Genomic DNA, 19,412 nt, shown 5'->3' on the forward strand with positions numbered 1-19,412 from the left:
TCAAAATAGAAAAAGAGCAAGGGCAGGGCCCAGAGGAGACTAAGAACAAGTTTCCAATTGTCCTTTCCTAGTGGAGTTAGGTAGGCAGTGCTTCATTCTTCCAGCAAGATGTGTGACAACATGGACAAAGTATTGGGAGCCAGAGAAGCTCATGAAAACCTCACTGTACAAAGTCCTAACTGAGAGCCACACACATAGACATGGCTGACGACCCATGTGGCTGACCTTAGTTGCAAAGCCCTCCAGAGGTCATGCTGATGCTACATGTTTGAGGGCTCCCATAAACCACATTGTGAAACCAGACTATCTGGCTTGACCCATAGACTCCAGGCTAAAAACAAAACAAAACAAAACAACAAAAAACTCACTCTTTTCAGGTAGAATATTCCAAGGGATTAGAGGTTATCTTGTAGCAATCTGGCAAGGGTCAAATCTTTAAGAAAAGTCCATTGAGTCCATCCTTTACTAGTTCTACTCTCACCAAGGCAATTTTCTTTTTGGTGGTACTGGGGTTCCTGGAAACCCTTCTACCTCCGGGCTATACTCCCAGACCTATTTTTATACTTTTTTTTTTTTTAAATTTGGAAACAGGGTCTCTAAATCCAGCGCAGCTGGCTTCGAACCTACAGGATCCTCCTGTCTCCGCCTCCCAAGTGCGGGTGTTACAAGTGTGTGCCACCATGCCCAGCTCACCAAGGCAAATTTTAATCAGTTGATTCATTAGCCAGATATTGCTCTCCAGGCTTGAAGCACTCCTAGTAAGATTTGACTATAATACTTATAAATCTTATGTTGCTCCTGATTTAAAAGTCCTATTGAAAATAATATTTTTCATTAATTTTATTTATAAAAATAATAGCTGGTGATTGCTATTTTGTACAAACATTCTTAATGAGCAAAATGAGTCTATTTAAGTTTCTTCTTGCTGCTATAACAAATTACCACAAACTTGGTGGTTTAAAAGAAGAGAAATTTATTTTCACAGTTCTGAAAGCCAGAAATCTGAAATCAATATCACCAGGCCCAAATTAACTTGTCACAATATTCCTGTTCTCTTAGGTGTTTGAAGGAAGAAATCTATTCATTTTACATCTAATAGCTATTAGTATTCCTTGGTTCGTGGCCACTTTTTTGTGTGTATCAACTTTCCCTTTGACTTTCTATTATCAGCATGACTACACTGAAGTCCCAAATAGAACCCAGGATAATCTTCCCATTTAAAGGTCTTTAATTTAATCACACACGTGAAGAACATTGTTGCCATATAGAATAAACTACACAGGCCCTAGAGATCAAGACAATGATGTATTTTGGGATATCATTTTCATCCTGAAATTTGTAGGACATTTTAAAAAGCTGAATTGCATGGATTTACCAATCATTTTTAGAATATCTATTTTAAGCCACTTGTTATGCATAGGATTCATTTAGCTAAAAGAAAACATGCGACATTAAATATGTAGACCTGTTAGAGCATAATGTTTGGGCAAATACTTTAAATAAAAAAGAGAAAAAAGAAAAAGTAAGTAAGCAATTTAGTACTTACTTGATAAAAACTGAAGGACATAGATAAAATAAAAATAATTATTTACCTAATACAAGTTTCCAAAACTACTTCATGGGATAAAGAGGTGAGGTGAAGTGGAGTGGAGAAAGGGCAGGATTATATACTTGTGTGTGCCAGACTTTATGGATTTCCCAAGTTCAGGTCTACTCTATTTGTCAAACCAACTTTTATACGTAATAGATATAGTTCAATTCCTTAAAATCTGGGTATCAGAACTAGGGGAAATCACATCTCCTTGTGTCCCAACCACCAGCATCATTAGCCTGACAGGAACTTTGTGAGTTTAGTCTGAATTGAGACCCACCAGTTCTGGTGTGGATGATGGCTGTAGTCCAAGAAAGCCAAAGGCAATCAAGAGAGGCCTCTTTACCTGAGACTGAAAAGGACATTCCCATCAGGGTGGACTCGCAGCATGATGTTCTCCATCGTCGTATCATGGATGAAGGATTTCTTAGAATGGACAAAGAAGATATCGGGCACCCAAATCTTTTCAATCAATCTGTGGTCAAACGTCATGCTTTTGTTTGTTGTGCTAGGAAAAGAGAGTCTCTCATCTTTCCAGTAATGCCTGAGATAAAAAGTCATTGTAAAGTCCTAGGCATAGAGAAAAAGAAACCAATCAAAACCATAGGAGTAGGGTCCAGGATCTGATTGCCATGGGTAGGTGAATGGTATATATTGTATTTTCAGGTAGATTTAGAATGAAGCTAATAAACGACTTCTCCTTCACATAAACCCCAGTGAATGTAGAAAATTTCTGGAGTTATGGAGTATTCAAGTTGGGGAAGGGAAGCTCGGTTATCAATGGGAAGCATTTTAAGTAACATTCTGATAATCACCTTAAAGAATCCCAAATGAAAATGACTTGAAATTTCAATATCTTATTGTCTATTACTTTGCTGTGACTTTTTTTTTTTTTTGTATTCTAAGTAAGTCAGGCGGGGTGGTTCACGCCTGTAATTCTAGTACTTGGAAGACTCAGACAGGAAAATCACAGGTTTGAGGCTAGCCTCAGCTACTTAGCGAGGCCCTTAAGAGCATGTTTCAAGATAAAGAATAGAAAAATAGGACTAGGGTGTGTAGTTCAGAAGTAGAATGCCCTTGGGTTCCATCCGCAGTACTGCAAAGAAAAAATAATAATAAATAAAGAAACAGGGTCTTGCTAAGTTACTGAGAGTCTCATAAAGTTGCTGAGGGATTTGCTAAGTTGCTGAGATGGTAGTACTTACTTGAATGATGACTCTGCCCTTCTTGAGCCTTGAACCTGAGATCCTCCTGTTTCAGCCTCCCAAGCACTGGGATTATAAGTGTTCTCTACCACATTCCAGCAAATATTCACACTTAAAATTGTTTTTTATTCATGATTTTGTGCTATATTTTATTAAAGTGGGTAACCCAAATTGCATAAACTACAGTCCCACAAAAACTTGAACATATTTATTAGAGTTGTGAGTGTAAAGTAGGTTGTCAGAGGTTCAGGAACAGAGCCAGTAATCTTTCTCAGCTTGAGAGATAGAAATAATATTACAAAATGATCCTCAAAGTCCAGTTTGCAAAAGAATCACATGTGAAGTATGTTAAAATGGTACATTCTGCAGAGGCTCGTTCCCAGAGATTCTGCCTTAGTAGGGCTTGGTGATTTTCATCCTTAATGTGCATCCCAATGGTAAAGTCATAAAGGCGAGAGAAAAAAACTATATTAACATTATATTAGCAAAATAATAGTAAATAGTTTGACTTTTGTTTGGCTTTTAGATGTTATACTTAATATTTTGGTTGTTAGTACAGAAACTCTCTTAGCTTCGTCCAAGTCATTGGGTGTGGACAATGACAGTGCTTTTCACTTTCCACAATTGTTTACTAGGTACTATTTTTTATTGCCCAATAAAAATATAATTTCCTTGAACTAATGAATATAATAGGACTTTAGCATGTATTGTATCAACAAAGGATATATCTCAGTAAACTATGAGTAAGGCATTGATTCATTGTGAGCCAGTTTGTTTTCTTAGAATCTAAATAGAGGTACATTGTATTATTGTTCCAGATTAATCTGGGAGCATTAGCCATGTGTAATTTTGGATTAGAAGGAGGGCAAATAAATAGAATGATTCACTCATTAACATAACACTGCCCTACAGGGAACTGTGTGGGTTACTGCATGGGTTGCCTTCGTAAGCATTTATTTCGAATTAGGTGCTCTTTCTGATCTGAAGATCACTAGGCAAACACTGAACTCACGAAGTCAAATAGCATGTATGTCAGTGATACATCAATGCCACTACTAGCTGGCCCTATAATGAGGATCAGGCTGAACTTTAAGGTGGAAGCCAAGAAAGACAAAACTTAAAGGGACAGAAGGAGAAACTAAAGTGGGACAAGAGAGGATGGGAAGAGGATCAATGAGAAGCAAAATGGCTAACCCCAGGGGTGGGGTGGCTGTCACTGATAATCAGAAAGCATTTTCAAATTGGGCCTAGTGAACTCTATCCAAATTTTCCTGGTACTGAGGAGCTAAGCTAACCTCATTCAGGGAAGAAAGAGATACCCAGTTTGGGGGCATACAAAGTAGAGGCAATGAGAACTTTAGGTGCAATCTGGGTCACTCAGAAATGACTTGGAGATCGTGTCAGGAAAGGGGGAGAGTTTGTTCCTGGAGCACAATGAGTTCAGGACGTTCCAGAGAGCTTCCTTTGGATGGGGAAGGGTCCAAACCTTCTAGACTAGGACTTATTAAGTAATGAGTTCTACTGGTGTCCTTTGGAGAGTGAGAGAAAATGAAGCAAGTTTAACTTAAAGCTTGTATCTAATTGAACTATACATGGAACTAGATAATGGTAAGGACTAGACAGATCATTAGCCAAATAGTTTCCAGACTGAAACAGGTGTAATGAGTCAAAGATGATTTTGTTTAGAACTTTCTAGAAGTTGTATGTGTCCTGAAATTTTTATCCAGTTAGTTCTTTGGAGGAATCACTATAAATAAAAATATTAATTAAGTATACACATGAAAAGATTATTTGATCTTAGCAATTTATAATTTTTAGGACCAGCTCCCTTAAGAGATCTCTGCTTTGTTTGCTTTCTCTCTCTTACTTTTATCTTTAATTGTGGCATTTGCATATTAAAATAACACATCAATCTAAATTTCAAAACTTAATTCTATAAAAATAATCACATATGCTAGTTTTTATATTAGTTTTATTTCAAAAAGTATCTAAAAGCAACTTCCAAAATTTCATAAGAACACATGTGTAAAAGATTCCAGAACAGAGAAAGAATTTCAAAGATTAATATACATAAAAATGTCAGCTGAGAATGGTAATGCTTTTGGAAGGCCCAGACGGGAGCTTCACAGTTCTCTGCTAGCCTCAATTACTTAGTGAGGCACTCTGCAACTTAGTGAGACCCTGTTTCAAAATAAAGAATAAAAAAATGGATTGGGGGTGTAGTTGAGAGGTAGAATGCCCCTGGGTTCCATTCCCAGAACCACAAAAAAGTCTATTAAATGAGTAGATTGGATAAATAATGGGTCTTTCAGAAAGAAAACAAAATTTAAAAATACAGTGAATTAACTTTTCCCTATTCACAGAAGAGGCACTCCTTGGTCTTAGTGAAAGAAGAGTGCCACATAACTTCACTCTTAGGAGAACTTTAGAGGAGTAGATCTCCTACAAGTTGAGAGCAGAATGGTGGTTATTAGAGGCTAGAAAATAGGTGAGGGAGGCATGAGGAAAGACTGTTTAGTAGGAGCAAAAATTTCTGGTCTGGAATTACACAGTAAGGTGAAAACAGATAATGGCAATATGCTTCTAGAAGGGACTTTTGAATAAATGACCTTTTCAGGGAGATAGGTATGTTTATTCCAATTTGAACAGCATAGCATATATAATATATATATATATATATATATATATATATATATATATGTACATTACATGGTACTATGTAAATATGTACAAGTTTCATGGATTAGTTAAAAAATGTCCCAAACCAAAACATACATAAATGCAGGCTGCCACATGGCTGAGGGTTGCAGTCTCCAATGCCTCCAAAATCTAGTTGGGTAACTTCAATGAAAGGAGCAGGTAGAATTTAGAGCAAAGCAAGGCCTGGGTGTGGCCATTGAGAGAGCTCCGATGAGAGGATACCCCCTCTAAAGACATTCATCACTGACTCCTAATGCTTTAGGTGTGCGAGTGTTGGGGGGGGGGTGTTAAAACTCAAGTACAAACAAAATGCAAAACACATTGTTAAGCAGCATGTTATGGGGTGATAGGGCACATGATAGCGCCCATGGGGTGATGTGTGCATGTGGTGGAAACCAATGGAGTGAAGCTGAAGGGGATAAGAGAAGGGACAGAGAACTGAGGAGAATGAAAGGAGATGGAAAGAGTGATCTAGGGAGGACAAATATCACTTAGGTGAGAACAAGGAAAAGGAAGTTGAAAACTTGAAACCGTAAAGGTCTTCTTCAATTGGCACAGGAAAGCAAGCAAAAAGGGGCTGAACAAAACTCAGACACTACATTAGCGAGTTATTAAAAGACAGGAGGTAAGCCGGGCGTGGTGGCGCACCCGGCGCTTGGGAGGTGGAGACAGGAGGATTGCGAAGGTTTGAAGCCAGCCGCGCTGGCTTAAAAGACCCTGTTTTTTTTTTTTTAAAAAAATCTCTATCTCTATCTATCTATCTATCTCTCTATCTCTCTATCTATCTATGACAGTAGGTAAGCTGGGTGTGGTGGTACATGCTTGTAATCCCCGTGCTTGGGAGGCTGAAAGAGGAGGATCACGCAGGTTCGAAGCCAACCTCAATGGTTTAAGAGACCCTGTTTCCAAATTTAAAAAATATATAAAATAGGTCTGGGAGTGTAACCTGGAGGTAGAAGGGTTTCCAGGAACCCCAGTACCACCAAAAAAAGACAGTAGGTAAAAAGAAATATATCTGAAAACAAGTATATAAATACTTGTGCATAGAAACTAGTGACACTATTAACTATTCTTAGAGTAAAATCTTGCAAAACCCTGAATATTATTTAAATATTCTTGTAATTATGTAAGTAAAGAAAGTGTTTATAAATTGGCATTCGGGAAATAAAATGGAAAATGTATGGTAAAGGATATTAAAATATATGAATGGCTAAAATGATAAAACTAGGTTAAGGAGAAAAAAAGGTAGAAAGACAAAGTAAACAAAATGGCATAGGAGACAGAAAGACGCTAAAAGGAAGTTCAGTGATAATAACCAGTGACCAGTTTCAAGTTTTATGCCAGTGGGCGATAAATAATACACCCAGAAAATATAGATGTTTCATTACAAAATAAAATAATGACAATCATTTATGTTTCTGGAAGATACGAAGAAATAGATAACATTTTCTTAATTTTAATACTATGAATCAAAAGATCCTTTGTTTTATGCTATGGGTTGTATATAAATAAGCAAACTTAGTATCAATTGAAACATTTGGAAGCAGTCTACAAAAGCTTGGTTCAATAATTTATTATTTTATGGGTAAGGTCTCATGGTAGTGATTTCATATTGCACAGACATTATAATTCTCATTTCTGTAAAACTGCTTCCAGTCCATGTTATATAGCTAAACATATCATGGTGTTCTGCAATAGCCCACTGCTGAAAAGCCATGAGAGAGAAAAAGTGAGACTAGAAAAGGAACGAGAATGTAATCAAAGGTGAAAAAAAATGAAGAGAGTAAAACAACTGCAACTCTATTATTAAGCAAAGTAACATGGATGACCTATATTACTATATGTCTACACATACATATATATATATATTTCTATATATAACTATGTAGCTAAAATTAAACATGGGTAAATAAAATGATATTATATATATATAACATGCATAACAACATATAACTAAAATGATTTATTAAAGCATCAATGCTTAACATACACTGAAAAGAAAGATAGCCTCTCCAACAAATGGTGTTGAAAAAACTGGTTAACCATATGCAGAAAAATGGAAATAAACCCTACTTTCTCACCCTGCACAAGAGTCAATTCAAGATGGAACAAAGACTTGGAAATCAGACCAGAGACCTTGCAGCTCTTTGAAGAGGGGATAGGTCCAAAATTTCAACACATAGGCCAAGGTAAAAGCTTTCTCAACAAGACCCCAAAGGCACAAAAAATTAAAATGAAGATCAATATGTGGATTGCATTAAACTGAAGAGCTGTACAGAAAAAGAAATGATCAGAAACCTCTATAGAAAGCAGACAGAATGGGAGAAAATTTTTGTCACCTATTCCTCCAATAGAGGACTAATGTAGAATATATAGAGAACTCAAGAAATTCACTGCTAAGAAAACAACCCACTCAAAAATGGGCAAGTGAACTAAATAGACACTTCACAAAAGAAGAAATTCAAATGGCCAATAAATGTATGAAAAAAAATGTTCAACATCATTAGCAATCAGAGAGATACAAATTAAAATACACTGAGATTTCACCTAACTCCAATTAGAATAGCAATCACTCAAAACACAACGACAAATGCTGGCGAGGATGTGAAAAAGTGGGAACTCTAATACATTGTCGGTGGGATTGCAAATTAGTGCAACCACTTAGAAAAACAGTATGGAGGGTCCCCAGAAGAATAAGAACAAATCTACCATATGATCCAGTGATACTTCTGAGTATCTACCCAAAAGAATGGAAACCAAACTACCAAACGAATGCATGCATATCTATATTCATAGCCACAAAATTCACAATTGCCAAACTATGGAACCAGCCAAGATATCCATCGATAGATGAGTAGATTTCAAAATAATGTGTTATATACACAATGGATTTTACTCAGCCATAAAGAAGAATAACATTGAGCCAGGCGTGGTGGCTCACGCTTGAAATCCCAACATTCAGAAGGCTGAGACTGAAGGATCATGGTTCGCGGATAGCCTCAGCTACTTAATGAGGCCCTTCGCAACTCAGTGAGTCCCTGTCTCAAAATAAAGAATAAACAATAGGGCAGGGGGTGTAGCTCGGAGGTTGAATGCCCCTGGGTTCCATCCCCGGTACGGGGAAAAAAAGAATAAAATTACATCATTTACAGGGAAATGGATGGAAGTAGAGAACATTATGCTAAGTGAGATTAATCAGTTACAAAAAGTAAAAAAATTGGATGCTTTCCCTGTTATATGGAAGCTAGGGAGCAAAAGGGTCAAAGGAGGAACTCTAGAGGAGGAAGGAGAAACCACTGTTGAGCAAATAAAGCGAGCTAACTGAGGGGAATGAGAGGAGGAAAGAGGGAAATTCCCTAATGTACATGCTGTGCATTCATAAACATATCAAAGTCAGTCACTAAGCCAAACATGAGAAGCAGAGAAGGTGGAGGGAATGGGGTGGGAATTGGGGAAGGGCTAAATGAGTGATGTGTGCATGTATCCATCTTGTATTCCATCTTGTATTCCATTAAGATGTATGACAATACCAATAAAAAAATAAAAAAATAAAATCCCCCCAAAAGAAAAATTAGCAATATTGCTAGAGGTAGATAATCTTTATTTGTAATCATACAAACTCATTTGTATGGTTACAAATTCATTTGTATGATTACAAATAAGGATTACAAATAAGCATTCCGTTCTTTTCTTTTTTTCGTAAGCATTTTATGTTACTATCTTTAATATTCCAGTAAATGTGGTTTGAAAGAAAAAACCCCAATGCTTTTGCCTCTATTGAGTTGTTGTTGTTCTTGTTGTTGTCTTTTTCAGAAAAAGACAGAGCAGCATTGGTCAATATGTAAATGATGGGTGTGACTACATCTGAACCATGACAACTTCTGTCCTAGAATTCCTGTACTTTATTTTTCAATAATATCTGATGTTTCATTAAAAACGCTGCATATATATTAAAAAATACCAATATTTCATGGAGAAACTTACCATGTTAACTTCTGAAATGCTATCAATGCTTTCAACCTGGACATCTATACCTACTGGCACTGGGGACCCTACAAAAAGAACAGTGGATAAAATGTTGAGAAATGCTTGACAATCATTTTAGAAACTTTAAAAACGGAGAAAGATTATTTTTCATAGACTACAAATGAATTATGCTTCAAGTTTTTTAAACCAAATATTCATCCATTAGGTAGTGAATCATTTACCCTATATAATAATAATAATAATAATAATAATAATAATAATAATGATGGTACATGTGTAAATAAATGCTCTTCCAATAATTATAACTCACTTGCTTGGGAACACCTCAATATTTTTCTTTTATGGTATCTCCAGTTTTATTTTTACTTTAATTTTTAAGATAGTAGTGATTCCAAAAGAAACATTGTTTTGGTAACACATCTAAGGGTATGTGGAATGTATTTTATGTGGTAATGGTCATATTTTAGAGTCAAGGAAGGTTTTAGAGTACTTGACTCTGGACAATGATGAAATATTTTTCTTCCTCCACAAACAGATAGACAAACAAAAAACAAAACAAAACAATTTTTCACTTGTGTACTCAAACTGTGTGATTATATTATGTACACGCTGATACTGCAGTGCTACACTTGGATGCCACTGTCCCTTTACACATCATCAGCAACAACAGGGAAAGAACAGACAGCCTCAGAAATGTGTTTATGAGAGTATGATGGTAGCCAGAATGGGGCAATTTCACACAGAGAAATGCTGAGGCTTGTTTGCAGTTGAGCCCCCTCCCCCACCAGGTTGATGGCCCTCGAAATCCTGAATAACAGCAGGGATCCAGACTAGACTGCGGTAGACAGTTCCCAGTTCCTCTAATAAAGGATTTCACTACTTCCTTTCTGAGGGGAAAATGATGTTAATAGCTTCATCGTTTAGAGTATAAAATTTCATGCACACATGTGGGGACAGAATTTATGAATTTATACATATACTCTTTATATATTTTGTTGCCATGATGAGACAAAAGGAAAATCTTATTGCTTATATGGTCATGAGTTAACACTTCCAACTATTGGTAAAAATATAAACCCCGTGTAGATGAATCCTACTGGTTGTTTAAGATTCTGGGATTTGGAGCGGATGGGCCTGAAAAGCTTCTTTACTAGGTTAAGTAATGATTTGATGTACTACATGTGACATATGTGTGCCTATAATTCAATGGCCTTTTAAATGCACACTATTGTATCACACAGGCTACGTCTTGCCAGTCTCTGTCTCTCTTCTGTGACTTCTCCATTAATTGGCTGATGTTACCTTTATTTTGTAAACACGGACTCCCTTTTTTGTTCTTATAGCCCATTCCCTCAATATCACTCCTTATTTGGAGGGCTTCCCCCTAGCTAGGCCCTGGCTGTCACTCCAACATATCCTGCCTGGCATCTTCACCACCAACCTATTCCTAATATATTGGATCAATTCCTATAACACTAATGATGATTCTATAAATAACACTGTAGCTGAGAGTTATGATTAAGCATTATTTGGGAAGGGTTCAGTACTATTGGTTGGTGGGGTTTTTTGCCTTTTTTTCTTGAATCAATAACCAAAATGAAGATTCATGAACATACCTTGTTCATGGCCCTACCTGGCACTTCATGGTGAGCAAATATCTCAGCAATTCTAATACTCCAAGAGATGTGAAATGGTCTTGGCAGGGTTGCAGCACTTCCTGGTCTGAAGCGCTAGCATTAGAGCCATGTGGACTAGGGTTTGTACCTAGATCATGCCTCACCACTATCAAGTGAGGAGGAATAACTTGAGCTTGGTTTCTTCACCTGTAAAATATGAGTGTAGCTGGGTGTGGTGGCTCACGCTTGTAATCCCAGCATTTGGGAGGCTGAAACCGGAGGATCGCGGTTCGTGGACAGCCTCAGCTACTTAGTGAGGCCCTCCGCAACTTAGTGAGACCCTGTTTCAAAATAAAGAATAAAAATAGGGCAGGGGGTGTGGTTCGGAGGTCAAATGCCCCTGGGTTCCATCCTCATACCTGCAAAAACAACAACAACAACAATAACAAAATATATATATATGTGTGTGTGTGTGTGTGTGTGTGTGTGTGTGTGTGTGTGTAATTCTCAGTATAGAGACTCATTCGATGACTAGAAATAATACTGTTGCCAAACTTCATTGGTGCTCAGCAAATAGCATAAAACTTATGATATTACTATTGTGATTAAGCAAAATTGCAAATCTCCCTCTTAGGAATGCAGCATAGTCTACGTCTCACACAAAAAAAATAGAAAAGATAAAACCGGGGGTGGTGGCACATGCTTGGAATCCCTGCGGTTGAGAGGCTGAGACAGGAGGATCGCGCAGGTTCAAAGCCAGCCGCAGCTACTTAGTGAGCCTCTCAGCAACTTAGTGAGACCTTGTTTCCAAATAAAGTATAAAACAGGTCTGGGAGTACAGCCCGGAGGTATAAGGTCTCTGGGTTTCATTCCCGAGAAAAGAAAAGGTGAAGCCAGATGCGGTGACACACACTTGTTATCCCAGTACTTAGGAGGATGAGATAGGAGGGTTACAGGTTTGAGTCCAGCAGCATGTAGTAACTTAGTATGAATGGTTTTTTTTTGGGGGGGGGCATTGATGATTGAACCCAGAGGCATCCTACCTCAAAGCTGTACCTCAAGTCCTATTTTATTTTTTATTTTTAAACAGGGTCTTGCTAAATTGCTGAGATCTTCTTGTCTTAGTCTCCCAAATACTAAGATTATAGGCATGCACCAACATGCCCAGATGTATGTAAGATCCTCTTTAAAAAGAAAAATGAAGCCAGGCGTGGTGGCGCACACTTTTAATCCCCATGCTTGGGAGGCTGAGACAGGAGGATCGCACAGGTTTGAAGCCAGCCTCAGTACTTAGTGAGGCTTTCAGCAACTTAGTGAGACTCTGTTTCCAAGTAAAATATAAAAAAAGGTCTGGGAGTATAGCCCAGAGGTAGAAAGCCTCTGGGTTCCACCCCCAGTACCACCAAAAAAAAAAAAAAAAGAAAGAAAGAAAGAAAGAAAGAAAGAAAGAAAGAAAGAAAGAAAGAAAGAAAGAAAAATGAAATAGGGCTGGGAGTGTAGATCGGAGATAGAATGTCCCTGGTTTCAATCCTCAGTAACACACACACACACACACACACACACACACACACACACGAAAAGAAAATAAAAAAAGGAAAAGTAAAGAGAGAGTGACAGTCATTATAGTGTTTCTTATCACATGTTTTCTGACAAATAAGATGAACAACTTGTATTTAGAATCTTGTGGCTTTTAAGTACAGGTTATTATCTGTATCCATGAGTTCCTTATCTATGGATTCAATCTAGTGTGGGTCAAAAATATTGGAAACTATCTGCCTTGTGTTAGGCACATACAGATTTTTGTCATTATTCTTTTTTTCCGAAATAATACAATATAGTAACTATTCATTGAACCTTACATTGTATTAGGTATAATAAGGAACCTAGTGGTGATGTGAAGCCTGTGGAGAGATTTGAGTAAGCATTATATTCTCTAGTTCCATCTTTTCTTGCAGATTTTGTTTTTCTTTATGGCTGTGTGTATACCTTGTAATTTTGTAATCCATTCATATGTTGATGTTCAGCTATGCTGTTTTGGCTATTGTGGATTGTGCTGCTATAAACATAGATATGAATGCATTACTATAATCATCTGGATTCAGTCCCTATAGGAAGATATCCAGGAGTGGACAGATGGGTCATATGGTGGTTCCATTCTTTTTTTTGAGGAACTTCCACACTGATCTCCACAGTGGCCACACTAATTTGCAGTCCTACCAACAATGTGTGGGTTCCTATTTCCCCATACCCTTATTGTTAGTAACTTTAATGACTGCCATTCTAATTGATGTTAACTAAAATCTTAGGGTAGTTTTGATTTGCATCTCTCTGTTAATGATATTGAACATTTTTATATATTTACTGGATATTTGTATTTTTTTCTTTTGTGAAGTGTCTATTTAGTTCACTTGTCCATTTTCTAATTTTTTTCTTTTGCTGTCAAGTTTTTAAAGTCCTTGCTATATTCTAGATATCAGTTCTTTTTCAGAGGAGTATTGGCAAAGATCTCCCATTCTGTTGGCTTCCTTTCAAGGTTCTTTTGAATTTAATACAATCCCATTTATTAATCCTCATTTTAATGTCTTGTGTCTTGGGAGTGTTATTGAGAAAGTTTCTACCAGTGCTTAAATGTTTGAGCGTTGTCCTGTGCCCTTTTCTAGTAATCTAGTAATTGTAAAGTCTCTGATCTAATTTCCAGATCTTTGATCCATCTTGAGTTGACTTTTGTGCAGGTGAGAAGATGGGGTTCCTGACATCTCTGAGATCTCTTCTCTCCTCCGTCCAGATTCATACTGCTCCCATGAGGAAGTACTCTTCCATTTCCAAAGACGGCAGTGGCTCTGGCTACTGTCTACTCTCACTTCCATCTCCTTTGAGCTCCAGGTGCAAGAGTGCCTTACTTTTGCATCTAAGAATTGTGCACTGACATTCTTGAGGGAAACATGGAGAGTGAGGGAATTATGAGGACAAGATACAGAACCACAGAATTTTGAATTTGGACAAATGCTTCAAATATCTTTCATTTTATAGACAAGGAGCTAGGTCACAAGAGAGAAAGTGGCAATAAAGCAAATTTGTTAAAAATCAAGATATGGCAGCCATTTAATCCCAAGTTAGAGAAAAAACTTCTATACATCACTAACTCTTCGTACCTTAGTTTGATACTCTGTAAAACAGGGCAAATAAAGATTTATGTTATATACTTATTGTTGGGAGACTACATGTAAGAATGCCTGTTGAGTCCTTAGCCTAACCCTGTTCAAATGTTTTAACAACCAGTTTGACTATCTATTGGATCGGCAATAAAGGTAACTGCATGAATAATTTTTATAAATATTTTATTAATTCTGTATATAAAATATTTTAAAAATAGTAAAATTAAATAAATATTAGCCTTTCTGATTATGGTATTAATCACCTAGGGTCACTAACTAGGTAGTAGCACACACATTTGTAAATCTTTTTATGTACATAAAGATATAGCACCAATCTTTTTTTTGATGCAGGCTAGAATAATGAAGCTTAAATAAAAGTTATGCTTTTTTCTGAGATGTGGAAGCTAGGAAGAAATTAGGATACAAGAAGGACCTCAGATGAAAGAGGAGAAACCCCAGTGAAGTGATGGAGGAGTTCTAGAGGAGGTATGTGCACACTTGATGAAGAAAACACTCCATTCAACAGTATGTACAAATATGAAATTATCCATACTAAACTCAGTATCAGGTGTGGGGGAATGGGAGGGAGCGGGGACGAAGCCGGGAGAGTTCACTAAGCGCTTTGTGCAGGGATCCCTGTCACTCTGAGCTTCATTATGATATGTGATGCTAGTGCACCAGTAAAAGTATATTTTAAAAGTTATACATTTTCATTGGATAGTGCTTCTAAAATACCTTATATAATGTCTCCTGTCATCATTGCAGCCACTCTGTTAGGAATGTAGACCCAATATTAGCTCCACTTGACGCAGGAAGGAACGTAGACTCAGGGAGGACTAGGCAACACTTGCCTGGAATCCAGAGCTAGTTAATGACAGGGACATAACGAGGTCCTTCTGACTCTCAGTCCTCTTCTTAGACAAGCACAGAGTAGACACACAACCTTTGTAACATTAGCATTTATCTCAACTCAGTGGCTAATATCTGGGTGCTGAATTGATTTCACTTTGAAGCAACAAAGAAATAATCATCTATAAGACTAAAACAAAAAGCCCTTAGTTATGGGCGAAGTAATGGGTAGGGAAAACATAAATAAAGAAAATGAGCTTCAATTTATAACCCAAGTTAAACAAAAAGCTCCCCTAAATTTATATCCTCCTGTTTCTACATAATGAGTCAATTAATCTTCTAATGCTTTATAAAAGTAAAAAACAGTGCAGCAGCAGCTGGTTTTAATGTTAAAGCTAATTAGGAAAACACATTAAGGCAAGAGAAGTGCTGAAGTTACATTTAGCTCAAGAGGAAAGATGTTCATGTGTTTGTATTATGGACAAGCAGAAAGAAAGAGAAGATAAATTAAAACTCATCTCTGATATCCTGTAGTCTGGTTTCTCCATGAAAGGCAGCCACAGAGAACAGAGAAATGGGTCACTCGTATGAGAAGCTGTTCTGATAAGACCGGTGAGAGAGGGTTAAGACTGATGCTTCCAACTGAATTTATGGAATTTTTTTTTCTGCCTGAAATGACTGAACACACAGGCTATTTGAGCACCATTTAGCCCCAGTCTATGATTGTCAGAAACATTTCTTAATTGTGAGATGATTTGCCACCTGTCACTGAGCAGCAGATTCTAATTGCATTTTTAATAATCTCACATAGTGACCTCAGAAAAGAGGTCACTCTTATTATTTAAAAAATGCATTATCCCTTGAGAAACCTGAACATAGATCTCTAGCAGATCAATCAAAATGGAAATTTAGGGGCATTCTATTTCTGAACTTGATTGTGGCCACACCCCGAACTCTTATTATTTATTTGTTTATATAATGGTACTAAGGATTGAACCAACTAGCATTGCACCTTCAAGTAACACTCCTTTCTTTTTTTATTTTTGTTTTGGAACAGGGTCTCCTTAGATTGTTGAGGTAGTCCTTGAACCTGTGGTCCTCAAAGTACTGGGAATACAGGTGTGTGCCACTATGCCCGGTTTATTTTTTAAATGGAAACAGGGTCTTGCTAGGTTGTTGAGAGTCTCCCTAAATTGCTGTGGCTGGCCTCAAACCTGTGGCACTCCTGTCTCGTATTGGGATTACAGGTGTATGCCAGCAGTCTAAACTAGGTAGGCATAAATATTTTAAGATAATAGAGGAGGGTAGGGGCTTTGTAATCTGCAACAGCGTTGTTTCTTAAGATATCAAGCGTAGAAATCCTGTTTCTGTGCAGATTTGATTCAGAGGGCCCGGATTGGGGCCTGAGCTTCTGCATTTACACTACCTACTGGGGGATTGTATTGATGTCCCTGCCCACCTTGCATGAGAAGAGGAAGGTAGGCTGCTATGTCAAGGTCCATTTCCAAGGACAGTCACTTTTCTCTCATCTGTCTGGTTTTCAGCAGCCTAAAATAATCCCTATGGAAACTGTCTCCTCTAGGATAGAAAATAATTTAATTGAGGAGCCTAACCTGGTAGGAATTAGGGCAGCTTTCGGAATTGGTGTTGAAAGGAGTACATCAGATCGAGTTTCCAACTGCTCACCTAAGACGTTTCAAGCCATTCCTGTGTGACTGGCGCCACCTCATGGCCAAAATTTTAAAAACTTTTTATAGAATCATGGAGACCAAGGTACAGAATATATGCATAGTCGTTTTAGAGTATATTATCTGGGCTTTGGGAAAAATTTCTGGGATAAAAAAAAAACAGCCTATTGAGAATGGTAGAGGGCTCAAGCATCTTTAGATTTGTGGTAGGGATGATATATATGAGCAAAAATGGAGAATCGAGGCCCAATGGATTCCAGGAAATTAAAAACAAAAAGACAAACATGCAAACATAAACATGACAAGCAGAATCAGCCTTTAACTTAACAACTACTGAGCATATATATTTTTCCTGTTAACAAGTTTTTTTGTCTCTGGCATCTACATGCCTGTTGTCCCTTGGTGGTAACCACAATATAACAAGAGTCCTTAATTACCCCCACGCCACGCTGAATGGCTAAATCCTTAGTTATTCATCCAAGAGCTGTGCCTGTTCAACCAGTAAAGGATCCTGCTCTTCCTCTTGTCCATACTCCCCCCATCTGTTTCCTTTCCAGGATTTTGGAAAGCTGTCAGCTTAGGGATTGTGGGAGCAGGAGACTTGGGGTGAGAGTTCACTTTGACTGGTTTCACCACACCCTGCATGTTGCTGGAAAACCTGCTACCCTCTGTGATCATGAGGAATCTGAAGGAAGAGGCTGAGCCATGTGTATGCATCTCCCTATGCTTTCAGCCTGGGTTCTGCCACTTTCTACTTTCATGGTATGGAGTAATAACTCTCCTCACCTGTCTCTCTAAAGCTGATTTTCCACCCTGGGTTACCAAGGGTCACGCAATGGTACCTATTTCATAGGGTCACTGTGGAGGCGGAGTAAGAGAGTGAGGTAAAGCATTGTGCCCAATAATTGGGTGATGTGTGCAGGTGTGTCTCCACCATCTTGTAACCCATTAAGATGCATAACTACAATGCACCAATAATTTTTTTAAAAAAGCATTGTGCCTGTCTTTTTAAAAATAATTTTTAACAGCTAAAAGTGATAACAACAGTTCAGCAGAGTAGACTCACAGGGACCCATTGCTTTTGACATACTGTAGTTATTAAGCCAGACTTTTCAGCGCATAAGAATATTCAACAAGATTTCATATTTAACATTTTGTAACTCCATTTGCTGATTGGGGTTGAGGCAATAAGTTGGTGTATAGGCAGGATGTATCCATGACTACTTTTTGAACACATTCTATTTACAACTCTGTGAAAGTAGAAAAATGAGTTTGGGGGTCAATTTATTTATTTATTTATTTATTTATTTATTTCTGGTGGTACTGGGGTTCCTGGAAACCATTCTACCTCTGGGCTACACTCCCAGACCTATTTTTTCATATTTTTATTTGGAAACAGGGTCTCTTAAGTCAGCAGTGAGGCTGGCTTCGAACTAGCGCGATCCTCCTGTCTCCGCCTCCTAAGCGCAGGAATTACAAGTGTGCGCCACCACGCCTGGCTTTTGGGGTCAATTTAAAATGGATAAATTTTTATTAGTTCTCATTTCAGAGAAGATAATTGTAAACGTTTTTTTTTCTTATATCGATTGTCTTTTTTCCCCCTTCTTTTTAGCATTGGGGATTCTATCTCTGAGTTGCACCATCAGCCCCTTTAAGTTTTTATTTTGAAATAAAAGTAGAATATCAGGGGTAGTCTATCTCTGAGTGTAGCCATCAGCCCCTTTAAAATTTTGTTTTAAAACAGGGTCTCACTAAGTTGCTGAGGCAGGCCTTGAAGCTGACATCTTTCTGTCTCAACCTCCTGAGAACTGAGATTATAGGTGTGAATCGCCGTGCCCAGCTTAAACTGATTGTCTTTACTTGTGTTTTGGTCTTATGTTTTGCTTCAACTCCATTTAAACAGTATAATATATTTTAACAAGAGTTTTAAAAGAAAATACTCACCTCCAAACCCAGGTCTCATTGCAAAATCATGGTCCTTTATGTGAAGAAGTTGTTCATATTTCAGGGGCCACACTTTGGTACTGTCATCTTTCTTCATTCTAGTTTCTTGTTTGCTGCCCCTCCCCCAAAGAAAAAGAATAATTCTGAGAGTTACATGCTTTTTGACTTTTTTTCCCCTGTGTGTGTGTGTGTGTGTGTGTGTGTGTGTGTGTGTGTGTACACGTGTGTGTGTGTGTGTGTGTTGCTGAGAATTGAACCCAGGGACATTCTACCTCTGAGCTATACCCCCAGCCCTTTTTATTTTTTATTTTTGCTTTGAAACAGGGTCTCACTAGGTTGCTGATGAGCTCAGTAAGTTGCTGAGGTTGGCTGTGGACCTATGGTGATCCTGTCTCAGTCTCCCAAGTACTGAGATCACAGGTGTACGTCACTACACCCAGATCTTTTTTGGACATTTTTATTTAGGTTACTCATCTATGCTCAACATAACATGTTCTGAAATAAATACATATAATCTAATTATCTCAGTTCGTATTAAGCCAAAGATCTGCTAAGATTTGCTCTTTGTCATATAAGGGTGAAGCAGATATGGCAAAGCAAATTTTGGAACACTTACAATGACAAACTGAGTATCGATTTAATGCACAAACAGGCGATGTTTCTCAGAAGATGGGTTT

The 19,412-nt window shown here is 37.7% G+C and overlaps 1 protein-coding gene across 1 annotated transcript in view; it reads right to left on the reverse strand.

Moving 5' to 3' along the window:
- GABRR3 (gamma-aminobutyric acid type A receptor subunit rho3) overlaps positions 1-18,841 on the reverse strand; it is a gene marked incomplete at its 3' end in the record, with an annotated part of 43,402 nt that extends 24,561 nt beyond the window's left edge. The window contains exons 1-3 of the mRNA XM_080696340.1: positions 18,736-18,841; positions 9,481-9,548; positions 1,938-2,161 (exon numbers count right to left, since the gene is read on the reverse strand). Coding sequence (XP_080552466.1) covers positions 1,938-2,161; positions 9,481-9,548; positions 18,736-18,832 — 389 coding nt within the window. The 5' untranslated portion in view covers positions 18,833-18,841. The remainder of the gene's footprint in view (positions 1-1,937; positions 2,162-9,480; positions 9,549-18,735) is intronic.
- Between the last annotated feature and the right edge of the window lie 571 nt (positions 18,842-19,412).

This window comes from Muscardinus avellanarius (assembly GCF_963383645.1).
Source record: "Muscardinus avellanarius genome assembly, chromosome: 5".
Classification (NCBI taxonomy): domain Eukaryota; kingdom Metazoa; phylum Chordata; class Mammalia; order Rodentia; family Gliridae; genus Muscardinus; species Muscardinus avellanarius.